This window comes from Oculina patagonica, chromosome 7, assembly GCF_052425735.1.
Source record: "Oculina patagonica isolate OP01 chromosome 7, crgOcupat, whole genome shotgun sequence".
Taxonomy (NCBI): Eukaryota; Metazoa; Cnidaria; class Anthozoa; order Scleractinia; family Oculinidae; genus Oculina; species Oculina patagonica.
Genome location: NC_135764.1, coordinates 7245249 through 7257356, shown reverse-complemented (window position 1 = coordinate 7257356; position 12108 = coordinate 7245249). Strand labels below are relative to the sequence as shown.

At 36.8% G+C, this 12108-nt stretch overlaps 2 protein-coding genes across 4 annotated transcripts in view; both read left to right on the top strand.

Moving 5' to 3' along the window:
• Nucleotides 1-10406, top strand: part of LOC144659141 (uncharacterized) — a 30889-nt gene extending 20483 nt beyond the window's left edge. Inside the window, exons 6-8 of the mRNA XM_078519586.1 lie at nucleotides 6200-6280; nucleotides 6966-7037; nucleotides 10331-10406. Of these exons, the coding sequence (XP_078375712.1) occupies nucleotides 6200-6280; nucleotides 6966-7037; nucleotides 10331-10406 (229 nt within the window). The remainder of the gene's footprint in view (nucleotides 1-6199; nucleotides 6281-6965; nucleotides 7038-10330) is intronic.
• The window catches only part of LOC144661375 (uncharacterized), a 36338-nt gene continuing 33129 nt past the window's right edge, over nucleotides 8900-12108 (top strand). The window contains exons 1-3 of one of the 3 annotated variants that reach the window (XM_078522107.1): nucleotides 8900-10402; nucleotides 11028-11099; nucleotides 11375-11446. Coding sequence is in view for 2 of the 3 variants with exons in the window: in XM_078522106.1 (XP_078378232.1) it covers nucleotides 11011-11099; nucleotides 11375-11446 (161 nt within the window). In the remaining variant the exon portion in view is untranslated. Of the gene's footprint in view, nucleotides 10403-10564; nucleotides 11100-11374; nucleotides 11447-12108 lie in introns of those variants that run through there. The other 2 variants (XM_078522106.1, XM_078522105.1) reach the window with 2 other exon arrangements.

The window sequence follows — 12108 nt, the reverse complement described above, 5'->3', positions numbered from 1 at the left end:
ATTTCCTGTGACATACTCCCGTAGAAAGTCCTGTTATTGTATTTTATGTCAGGGCCGTTCCTAGGCAATTTTAGTGGTAGTAAAGGCAGGTACGCCCCTGTATGTCTTGGATCAAATTCTTGCTACAATAATATTATTGTTCAATTTCCCCTTGAGTTATAACCTATTTTTTGTTAAAATGGCAGTGACAATGGCACCTTTAAATACCTCAAATTTTTTGCATTAAATGTAAAAACTGTTTACATTTTTAGAATCTTCATAAAGTATTCTATAAGCTGAAAACTTTCGTTGCTTTGAGTTGTTATTTGTCCTATTTTTACTTTAGTGACAAGGGACGAGAATTCACCACCCTGGCCTCCAGCAAAGTTAAGTTTATGTCGCTCTTCCTCAACTTTGAGCAGCCAAATTATAAAGGGTCTCGTCTACTCAGGTATTAAGACATGACTTCGAACATTACAGAAGATAACAATAGCGAATTCCACCGGTATCTTGTAATTTCCAGCCCTTTAGGCTTTTCGACGGCTGGTGGAAACGGCAGCCTGCAAATTGCTCTAAGTTTCGTTTGTTTTCATATTGAAATCTCATTTAACGCCGGTCTAATATAACGCAAAATAGAATCAGCTTATAAATATTTATACTTAGCTTTTAGCAAGCTCCACTTGGCCAAGATGCACCCTAGGGAAATCCGGATTGCTTGTCCAATTTTTTACTGACCACTTTCGGCGGGAGAGAAGGCGGCGCGCTGGACGAGGCTTGAAAGACATTCGCGACGGCCTTGACCCTTGTTGACTGTTCTCCGGCTTGACAAGAGAATAGTATATTTTAGTTGAAGAAATCGTCTTGTTCTTTATAAGTCGTTCATTCACATTAAGCTTACATAATCTCGGGCAAACGAAGGCATGTTGTCTCCACCATACAAATAATGCTGTAGTGTCGGGTTTAGCCGCGGTTTGGAGACTACAGGACCTTGAAGCCGAGTCGGTAGAGTGGCCATATTCCGGTAGAGGTAATCTGTTCTGTGTGTGCATATCAAGTTCCTGAGTTGCTGGACCGAATACCTGTTCAGTAGTGCGATGCCTTCGACAGATCGTCCGCACATTTATCTTCGAATGACAGAATAAAATGTGTAAAACCGGAACGTAGTTCGTGGGCAGATACCAGGATAACTTATAAAGTACTGATGGAGCGATGTTGAAGCGAAAAACAATCGAAGGATATCACAGCAATAATTATTATTGTGAAAACTCTTTTAGGGAGCTCAGAGAATTTGAAGTAAAACTACTCAAGTCTAGATAAAACCGCATGGCCTTGATTGACATAATAGAAAAGGGGCGATGTGATTGGCCAGCCCGAATAGCGCATCACACTCAGAAGTGAGTTTGACCTTTGAATGTAACGCAAGAGTGATAGTCTTGCAGCATATTGCGTGACAGATCTGCGTATTTAAATAGAGTGATCTTATGACTTCTCTGAACTCCTTTCATGGTTGTCACATTAACTTTAATTTATATTACATGTAAATTGGCATTTATATTACATATAAATTTGCTTTAAAATTGGAGGATTTTCTGTTTATTACAAAAAATGGCACGCAGCAGGAGTCATTAGAATCAAAGACATTTTCCAAAACAACGCCTTTCTATCTTTTTCTGAGTTCTGCTCTAGATTTAAAATCAAAGCTAACTTTCTTACGTATCATGGCTTATGCCACGCAATCCCTAGAGAATGGATTAATATCCTAAAAGGAAATATCCAGGCGCCATTGGATGGTAAAGATTACGATAGAATACCTTTAAATAAGCTCTCTTGCAAATCGGCAACAGAATTCCTTGTTAAAAAAAAGTTTTTAACACCTACTGCTGAAAAAAGGATGGTAAAAGCAAATTTGAATGAGAAAACAATACAACTCATTTATAGCCTTCCTTTCAAAGTCACTAAGGACACCAGACTTGCCATCTTTCAATTTAAAATTATTCATCATATTCTGCCAACAAATTCAACGCTTTTTAGAGATGCACTGAAAGAAACAGATAAATGCCATCTATGCTCTGACAGACAAACACTTACTCATCTTTTTGCTACCTGTTTGAACGTTAAAAGTTTTTGGTCTCACTATACTAATTGGTGGAATTCCAAAAACTCTGAGCCAATAACTCTTGATGAAAACATGATTATATACGGTGTTACCAATGACTTCTCTCGTCGACTTGGTTTAAACCTCTGCTTGATTATCGCAAAACATTATATTTACACAGCCTCTAGAAAAGAAGAAGAGTACTACTGGGAAGCTTTCATGGCCATCCTTACAAGCAAAATTCAAATAGAGAAGCATAAATCTAAGAAACAGATACAGCTGTAACCCTCAACATTAAATATAGTATTTAAAAAGGCCAAAAAAAAAAAAATAGTCAGCCACGCTACCTTTCCTCTGTCCTTTTATTTCTTTGTTATTTTCTTTGTTATTTATTTATTTATCAATTTATTTTGGCATGCCCTCTGTTTAACTTAAATAATGCTTTTTTTTTAAGTAAGCTATGTATTGTAATGTATTGTATTGTCATTGTTAATAAATAAACTGCTATTTAAAAAAAAAAAAAAAAAAAAAGAAATGGAAAAATATAAAAGATCACTTATTATCGTTGTATCTGGAGGCGAGATTAACCGCCGCGTCGGCTTGTCCCGAAAGGGGTTATCTAAAACCTTACACTCTGTCCTAGACGGGGTATTTCGGGGCTCGCCGTGTGGTTGGTTTTTCCCTTCCAAGTCGTTGTATGTTATCTTTGAGACTGCGTTTATATACTATTTTCGTGGTCCTGGTTGACTCCGGGGAGCTCACTTCGGTTTTGATCTCGAGGTTGCGGTATTTTTCGGGCTTTAATCTTTTGGTAGCTGATATTGCGTTTTCTAGGGGGAAAACCCCGCATGGCGGGCCCCAGCACTCAGTTAGAAATGCCCATTTGCTTGCTTTTTGTTGCTGTTCCCTTTAGTTTCGTTTTGGTGACATATTTTGCTATGTTTTACTAGTGCCTTGACGTAATTATATTATTGTAAATGCTTACACGCTTTCTGAGTTTTGGGAGGAAGACTCTTGTTTTCTTTCAAGTTTAAGGTGGCTCGATCGGATTTTTGAGCGACGATACCTTTCAACTTTGAGCAACTTGTACGCCACCGTAAACAATCCGACTGAAAATCGATCAGTACAGCTGTACTAAATTAAGATAAAAGTTTCGAATGAGATAAGTTTCATCGAAATCGGAGTAACCATAGCAACATAATGACGTCACTACCCATTTTACACGAGACCGATTTTCTTGTAATAGAGGGATAATTTTGAAAAAAGGCTTCTAGATCTTGGACTTGACATAGTTTTCTCAAGGTCTGCAAAATTTGAAGAATTTCTATGAGAGCGTTTTCGAGAAAATTTTGGATGAAGTTTTCAGGTGCTAAAATACAACAAAAACAAAGCAGTCTTAAAACATTATCGAGAAAACGTTCACAAGGCCCGATCAAGTAACATTTTGGCCTTAAGTGAATCTTTAACTATCTAATTACCTTGGGAGAAAATCTCAGAGAAATCGTTTCATTTGATTTCTTGAAACATCGGCTTGAATATGAACTGGTATGAAGTGTTATTTCGCTCTTTTATCGAAAAAGGGCCTTCGCTTACTAAAATGATCGCAAAATAAAAAGCGCTCGATAGAATTTTTTTAAACTTGGCAGTCAAAAAGAAGAATAAGTTTGTAATGAAATGTCCAATTTTCAAAATAATTGAAACATTCTAAGGCAGTTAATTTAAAGCCTTAATTCAGGTAAACATTGCGCTGTTTTTCACCCTACATCGGATCGCTGCCTCATTATAAGTCTCTATTGTGTCGTGCCCCGTGCATTTGCAAATTTCAGCACATCTTGAATATGTAAAACAGCCGCTTTTTTCCGAAAACTGAACAGAAACAAGCTAATTTAACAAGCCAAAATGCAATAACAACGAGGAATAGGCTAGTAAAGTACTTGTATTATCTTCAGTCTCCTAACAGTTTCAAGGCCAAGGCAGAATTGACACAAAAATCTCCAGTAATAAATAATTAGTGATTCATGATCTACTGGAATTTACAAATGCACGCGGCTTGAGACAATGGAGACAGATAATGAGGCAGCGATTCCGATGTAGGGTGAAAAACAGCGCAATGTTTACCTGAATTAAGGCTTTCAATTAACTGCCTTAGAATGTTTCAATTTTTTTGAAAATTAGACATTTCATTACAAACTTATTCTTCTTTTTGACTGCCAAGTTTAAAAAAATTCTATCGAGCGCTTTTTATTTTGCGATCATTTTAGTAAGCGAAGGCCCTTTTTCGATAAAAGAGCGAAATAACACTTCATACCAGTTCATATTCAAGCCGATGTTTCAAGAAATCAAATGAAACGATTTCTCTGAGATTTTCTCCCAAGGTAATTAGATAGTTAAAGATTCACTTAAGGCCAAAATGTTACTTGATCGGGCCTTGTGAACGTTTTCTCGATAATGTTTTAAGACTGCTTTGTTTTTGTTGTATTTTAGCACCTGAAAACTTCATCCAAAATTTTCTCGAAAACGCTCTCATAGAAATTCTTCAAATTTTGCAGACCTTGAGAAAACTATGTCAAGTCCAAGATCTAGAAGCCTTTTTTCAAAATTATCCCTCTATTACAAGAAAATCGGTCTCGTGTAAAATGGGTAGTGACGTCATTATGTTGCTATGGTTACTCCGATTTCGATGAAACTTATCTCATTCGAAACTTTCATCTTTCTTTAGTACAGCTGTATTGATCGATTTTCAGTCGGATCTTTTACGGTGGCATACAAGTTGCTCAAAGTTGAGAGGTATCGTCACTCAAAAATCCGATCGAGCCACCTTAAGAAAATGTACAGAGAAATCACCCACTTAACAAAGAAGGCAAAGAGAAAGAGAGCCTCGGAACGAGGTTGGCTGTTCTTAGCTTGGGGCTTACGTTAGCGGGTACCGTAGGAGTCGCCTCGTTCCCATAACTTAACTATAACCGGGGTGATTGAGAGAAACGGCACCGGTGGGAATTGTTTACGAGGCCTTTCCACGATAGTTTGATGAAATATCAAACTCTAGAGTTTGATAAAACGTCAAACCCTTGTACATGTGATGCAGGGTTATCCTAATTTAAATATTAATGACACAAACACCGACTGAATAAACAAGCTTCTGTTTGGAATAACTCTAATATTTACGTTTACCGCGCAATTCAAAAACGTTCCTGAATATCTCGTAGCGACCACCGTTCCTATTCGCAACCGAGTTTTGGACGAATTTTGTGAGCCAATACTGTAAAGACAGACTATCCAGGTCCTCCACTCTTCAAGACTCTGCACGCGATGAATTTCACAATCCTTGAACACACTTTTCATGTCAAGAAAAAGGAATTTTTGCTCGCGCGCTGTTTGGCAAGTTCTCAAAACCTCAACGGCTCACTTGTCTTTGTACTGTGTACTTCTACGGTTGGACTGTGTAAGCAAGAAATTTTCTTGCACACTTTTGGGCGGCCGAAACCGGCGAGATTCATTCTCAGCTAACCCGTCCACGTTTCAAAACTAGCAGGACGCCACTGTGCATGCAAATTGTGGCGGCTTGAAGTAAACAAGCTTAGTTGTGAAAAACACGCATCTTACATAATCATCACCAAGTATGCGCTAATTAAACAAAAGATAGTACCAATTAAATGTTAACGTGAATAATATCCTTTGTTTGTAAAAAGGCCCCGATTTTAAACTGTACGCTAATTAAACAAACGAAATAAAATAATTAAGTTTTCGTGAATAATATATTTTGTTTGCAATTAGGCGCCGATTGAGAAGCTATTTCAAAAACTCGTGCTTCGTGTTTCATCGGGGTTTCCAAACACTCGAAAACTATAAAAGCACTCGGCCTGCGGCCTCGTGCTTTCATCAGTTTTCTCGTGTTTGGAAACCCCGATGAAACACTCGCACTCGTTTTTGAAATATTAAATGAACATTTAGGCGAGTGCAGTTTTCAAAGGGATAAATTTTAATGGGTAGTTATCAATCATGAAGGAAACAAGGAGGAGGAGGAGTTGCTAACTGCTCTAAATCATTTGGATGACGATGATGATGATGATGATGATGATGATGATGTTCATGATCATGATGATACAAAATATAAAATTTAAATAGGTTTATGACTGGTGGGCCTTCAAACAAAATCAAATTTCTACCTGGAGAAGTGTTTGCGAACCTTAAAAACTTGATTGCGCTGTAAGTGAATTATAGATCTATTATTTTAATACATTATAACTGACAAAAACTTAAATGTGTAAACCACAAATCAAGTTTGAAGATCAGTTAACTCATTTACAATATTCCTCGATGTAACTGTATAAATAAAATAGGAATGAATGAAACTGAATCGTACCACACAAATCCAAGTAAATCAGTAATCCATATTTCTGCAGGCAAACTTAGTAAAGTTAAATAACACTCGGAAGCAAGAAACTTATGGCTTGACCAATTAAAAAGTAACAAAGAGGACACCAAGACTCCTGAGACCAATTCGAATTCAGCACTTTGTCCCACTTTGTTATGTGGTTCACGAGTTACACACGAACATATACACTTAATTGAAGAAATGTTGACCGTGTGAAAGGCATAAACCTTGAACGATTTGACCCATTGGAATTCTGGGTAGAAAGCCTTGATAAGCTCAGTTGCATTTCTTTTATTGATAACTTAGATATTTTCCTTTTTTGAGAGCGTTAAAACTGTTTAAAAACATCACTTATGCAATCTGTCTTATTATCATGTTTTGTTCTGTCAAAGAGTACCATAATTTTATACGATTTTCTAGTCTCCTTTAATGGTTTATGCTTTCCATGGGTCAATGATTCTTCAATGAGGTGCATGTAACTTTTTTTTAATTACGTACATTATACCTTGGACATAGGGAATTCACATCACATGATATTACATATCTACCCGAGGGAGTGTTTGTAAACCTGAGAAATCTGCGAGAACTGTAAGTGAAGGGAACCCAGAACGCTGCAAGAACTTTAAGTTATGCCGATTACTTTATGAATTTTAACGCTACTGTGTTATGTAAACCCAGAACATAAACAAATCCTGCACTTGTACTAATAGTTATAATTGATTATGACAGGTTCACTATCCCAATGATTCCTTTTCTCGGGTCTTTGATTTCAAATGCTATACAATTTATGACTGACGGAGTCTCTTTTTGGCTAAAAAAATACAATTTTTGTACATGAAAGAGGCATAAAAGCGGTACATTGTAAGATATATTATGTCATTATATTGAAAAAAATATTAAATTTAAAAAAAAGCGCAACTCAGGCCATATTTTAGCTGGTTAAAATAAATAAAAATAAAAGTAAGTAAAGTCTAATCTGATCTGATCATTTTAAGCATAAGCAAAGCAAGTTCAAGTCTTTCATTCCCACCAACGATTTTTTTACACCCTGGGAAATAAGGAGGAACATGTTTTTCCAAGATTGCTCGATATCGTTACACTTATGTCCAGAATTCAGCACGGTTACAATCTTTACACATTTCATGAATTTTCATTTCACACTACAAGATTTACAAAATTCTGCATACTCAACGATATTTCCAATAGTAAATTGTAGTATGGAAATTTACCATTTTTGTGCTGTTCTTTTTTTTTAATAATTCAAGCATTGGCCTTGAGCAGGCTTGCAGATGTTACAAAATTACAAAATTTGCGGCCTTTAGCGAATTTGACAATTTTTTGGTACACAGTAGCAAAATTTACGATTTCTTGCAGTTTTAATTAACCACAAATATTAACCACAAATATTAATATTTGTGGTTTTTCGCACCCTCGTGCAGATGATTGTGCAACATGTCTCATGTAACCAATCGAGATGGCGACTCCGAGAAAAACGCCATTAAAATAAAATAAAAAATCGGTCCGCGATGCGTACGTGTGGGGGCTTGATAATTTCAAATTTGATTCTTCTTTTTTGTGAATTCATTTAGTACATTCAATTACCTTAAGGCTGCTATTTATTGCGGCAAATAATCTTTGTGATTTTTTGCAAATTCATTCCTTGAAAATTTATGAGCAGCAGGTGATTCAAACATTTCTTTGATGCACATGATAACAGATAAACAGCGGAATGTCTATTACATTGATATACGATATTTTCGCCCTTACGTCATTAAAAATGTAAGAGTAGCGCAGTTGGGTAGGCATCTGACTGGGGAACGAGAGGTCGCCAGAGGCCCGAGTTCGAATCCCAGAGGGGACAATTTTTTTCTTTTTTCCTTTTTTAACCAGTAGCACTAAAATGGTTTGTTTATTATATCGCTCCGTAGGTATGCATTGCAGAATAATTTACATATATCAGAACATATAGCCATATAGATTGATTCAAGTACAAATGTATTAAATTGTGCTGTTTCTGCGGCTTTCAATATTGGCTTGCGTAAGCGTAAAAGCTTCTCTTGAATTGATGTGCAACCTGCACAGACTTCCAGCCAAACGAAATGTTGGCTAGTATGACTTCGTGAGCTGCTGTAATGACGAGCAACTTCAAGAACAGCTCAGTGAAATCAAAGAAACCACACGAAACGTACGACACGCCAAAATCCAATATGGCCTACTCGACACGCACCGCCGACTCATCCCCAGGCTCTCTCGCAGAAGACCACGTGACACAAGCAAACCCACACACAAATAAATAAATAAATCCCGCAGTCGATAACAATGTGGCGGCTTTGCCCCCACAAAAATGATTTAAGCAAAATAAAACTTTACTATGTTTTTACGGAATTCTTAAGTGGATTCAGCTTTGGTCTGCTTGATCTGTTCTGTGCCTATCAGTTTATTAAGAACTTTTTTCCAAAATATGTAAAAAGACCGTTTCAAATAGTATTATGAAAGAAGAGAAAAACACACGAAGATTCAGCCTTCATAGTTCACCTTTCTAAACCACGCACAATTTAGTTGTCGATCAGATGTTGTTGATTCGCAGAGGACAAAACAACAATAAGGGGATTAAGGGACAGAACAAAAACAACAACAGGGTATTTCTTAATGCTGCCGCGAGGATGAGATCGATACCCCTTTCTGATGGACGATTTTTCAGCATGTCCCTGCAACAGAATTAAGCTAACATCCAGTAAACAAAATGTAATCTACGTTTACTTTTAGGTAAAATTAAATTTTTACTTTTTTACATTTTTTTTTTATAAAAGTGCCTCGAAGTAGCCAGATCTATTCAATGTTTTTAAAAATTATCTCCAGCTGAATAAGCAAAGAGAGCGTTACAAATGAAAATGCGTTCACCGTCCACACTTATCAAGATCAATATAAAAACGAAACGCAGCGTCAGCCCTAGAAGAATGTCAAAGCAGAGGATAACGTCGATCAAAAATATTAATTTTGATTTTACTTAATAGCTTTACAATACTTCACGTATTTCAAAGCTGTTTTCAGCTGAATATTTTAAACAGCGATCAATTTCAAAAAGAAGGTCGAAATTTAACATGTACATGATGCGGAATTGAAGGATTTTACGTTTGCTCAGAGAACGGTGAAAGAAATGAATCAAGATTTTTAATGCGCGTGGCCATTGGCGCCAGCGGGTATTTGACAACTTCCGTTTTCGGCCGTCCACACTACATTGCCTAGCACGCGCTTTCAAATTTCTCCACTCTGTAGACCGTTTTTAAAAGCTCCGTTTTAGGTTGGTTTATCCGAAGGGAAAAATATGCGCTTTCATTTTTTCCGGATTAGATTAGCTCGTAAAACGAAAACTAACAGCAAAAATGCCACGAATACTTGAGTCTTCGATAGCGGCTTAAAGGACAACAAGAGACAGATGTAATGTCGGTACCTTCTAAAGCATATTGGTCACTGCTAGTACGCAGGATCAAACATTACAAGAAAACGCCAAAGATAACATATAAGGTTCACTCGGCCCTTTGCAGACCGCGCTGTACGCCTGGTGAAACTTCGGCACATTTACTGCTCGAGAAGTGCGCAGAGTATTTACCTCGTTCGAGAGCAGTGCTGTGTATAATCAAACAGAAAATATTTTTTCTGCTAGCGGAATGGAATCAGTAGATGCGTGTTTAGCGAAAACTAACAGTAGTTCATTCATGCAGACCGGAAACCGCGCACGCAAAGCCTCTGGCACCCAGCGTTGCGCGTATGTAAGAGCAATGTCTGTTTCCCTTGAGATCTTATCAAAGGAAAAGGAATATGGCAATCTATAAATCTGATCTGATTTAATTTTAATATTTTGGTTGAGTTCTTTTTCACAGGCATTTGTCTTCCAACGCTATTACATTTCTATCTGGTGGAGTGTTTGCCAGCCTGGTAAAACTGCGGATACTGTGAGCAGAAAAAATGGTTACTACATAATCATTTTCGTTTTTTCACATTGTTTAAATAAATAAATAATGATGATGATGTTGATGATGTGAATGATGATGATGATGATGATGATGATGATGATGATGATGATGATTAAAACTAGACATTTCTAAATCGCCTTGTTCCTTTGATTCTACTAGCGAAAAAGAGAGAAACAAGATAGCTCGACGTTATGTAAGGTGTTTAGATGCATAGTAGGAAAGGCTTTAGAATACGCGCAAAAGACACTTCCCTTCACGACCTGAAGGCAATACTATTTGAAGTGGTGAATAGGTTCGCGGATAGACGTATTTGGCCTTAAAACGCGCTCGGATTGCGAATTGCCATACATTAAGCGGAATAACGGACTTCGAAAATACAGCGGATCGCCGATATTGCGTACCCCTGTCCCCCCTCCCACCCCCCCCCCCCTCCCACCTAAGATGACAGATATCCTGTAAAGATATGGAGATTTCATCGTTTGCAACGTCCCATTCAATTGACTGATAACATTTTGCGCGGGCTGATACAAATACGGAGACAGACTCTGATATTATATATGACTGTGAAAAACCACTGTATGTAATGGATGTTTACCCTTCGCAGGGATTTGTTCTCAAACGCTATTAAATTTCTACCTGTTGGGGTGTTTGCTAATTTGACAAATCTGGAGTCACTGTAAGTCAAACAAATAAAAGCAAGCAGAGAACAAGGTATCTTTTCAATGGAAGTGCTATAATGTAGAATACAGTACGAAGGGGATATATTTATAATTGAAAACTAAAATTCAATACTGTTAATAAGATAGGTGAGTATGAAAACGTCCCAATAATAATCTTCTGTATGATGTTTGTAAAGTATTTGTATTTTTAATGGTGAGCGTCTTGATATTTTCATATCAGAAAGTGTTCATTTGTAACAATACGCTTATTTTGTAATGCCTTTAAATCCAGAGATTTGTCTTCAAACGCGATTTCTTTTTTACCTGAAGAAGTGTTTGCGAATCTCACGAGTCTATACCACCTGTAAGTAAACCGAACGTGTCGTTTACAGACAGTTCTTACAAAGCTTTAGTTCGTTTACATTGTTTTCTATGACTTTTTTAAATAGAGTAAACTTATAATTTACCATAGCAAAAATAGCTTAAAAGAGTTTTTTGTTTGTTAAATGTTGATATTTTAGAATATGTTCTTTTTGGTTGCTCTAGTCTATCTAATAAAGTTTAATTGAATTTAGTGCAATTAAAGCTGATTTCCAGTCCGTACTGCGCAGACGGGGGTTTGTTTTAGTTTTTGTTTTGAATTCATTGAAACGTTACAGTTTGGTGACAGCATACATGAAGTTCTTTAGTCCACCATTACAGTTCGTTTCGTTTAAGTATTTCCGATGAGCTGAAACGTCGGTTTAAAATAGCGTCAAGGTTCTTCTACTCGTTATTATTTGTTCTGCAATGATATCTGGCGTTAATTATGAAGAAAAAGGTAAGTTTGTCATGGAATTTTTAGTTTTGCTTGTAAACATTCCTTCGTGTGAGGCTCACATAAACATTGCAGCCGAGATTGCGCAGTACGGACTGGAATTCATCTTTAAGTGTAATTGTAATGTATATCATATAATATTGTAAAATAACATTTGAAAGCAGAAATGAATGGAATTATATTGTAGGTGCTAACAGTAACAAACGATC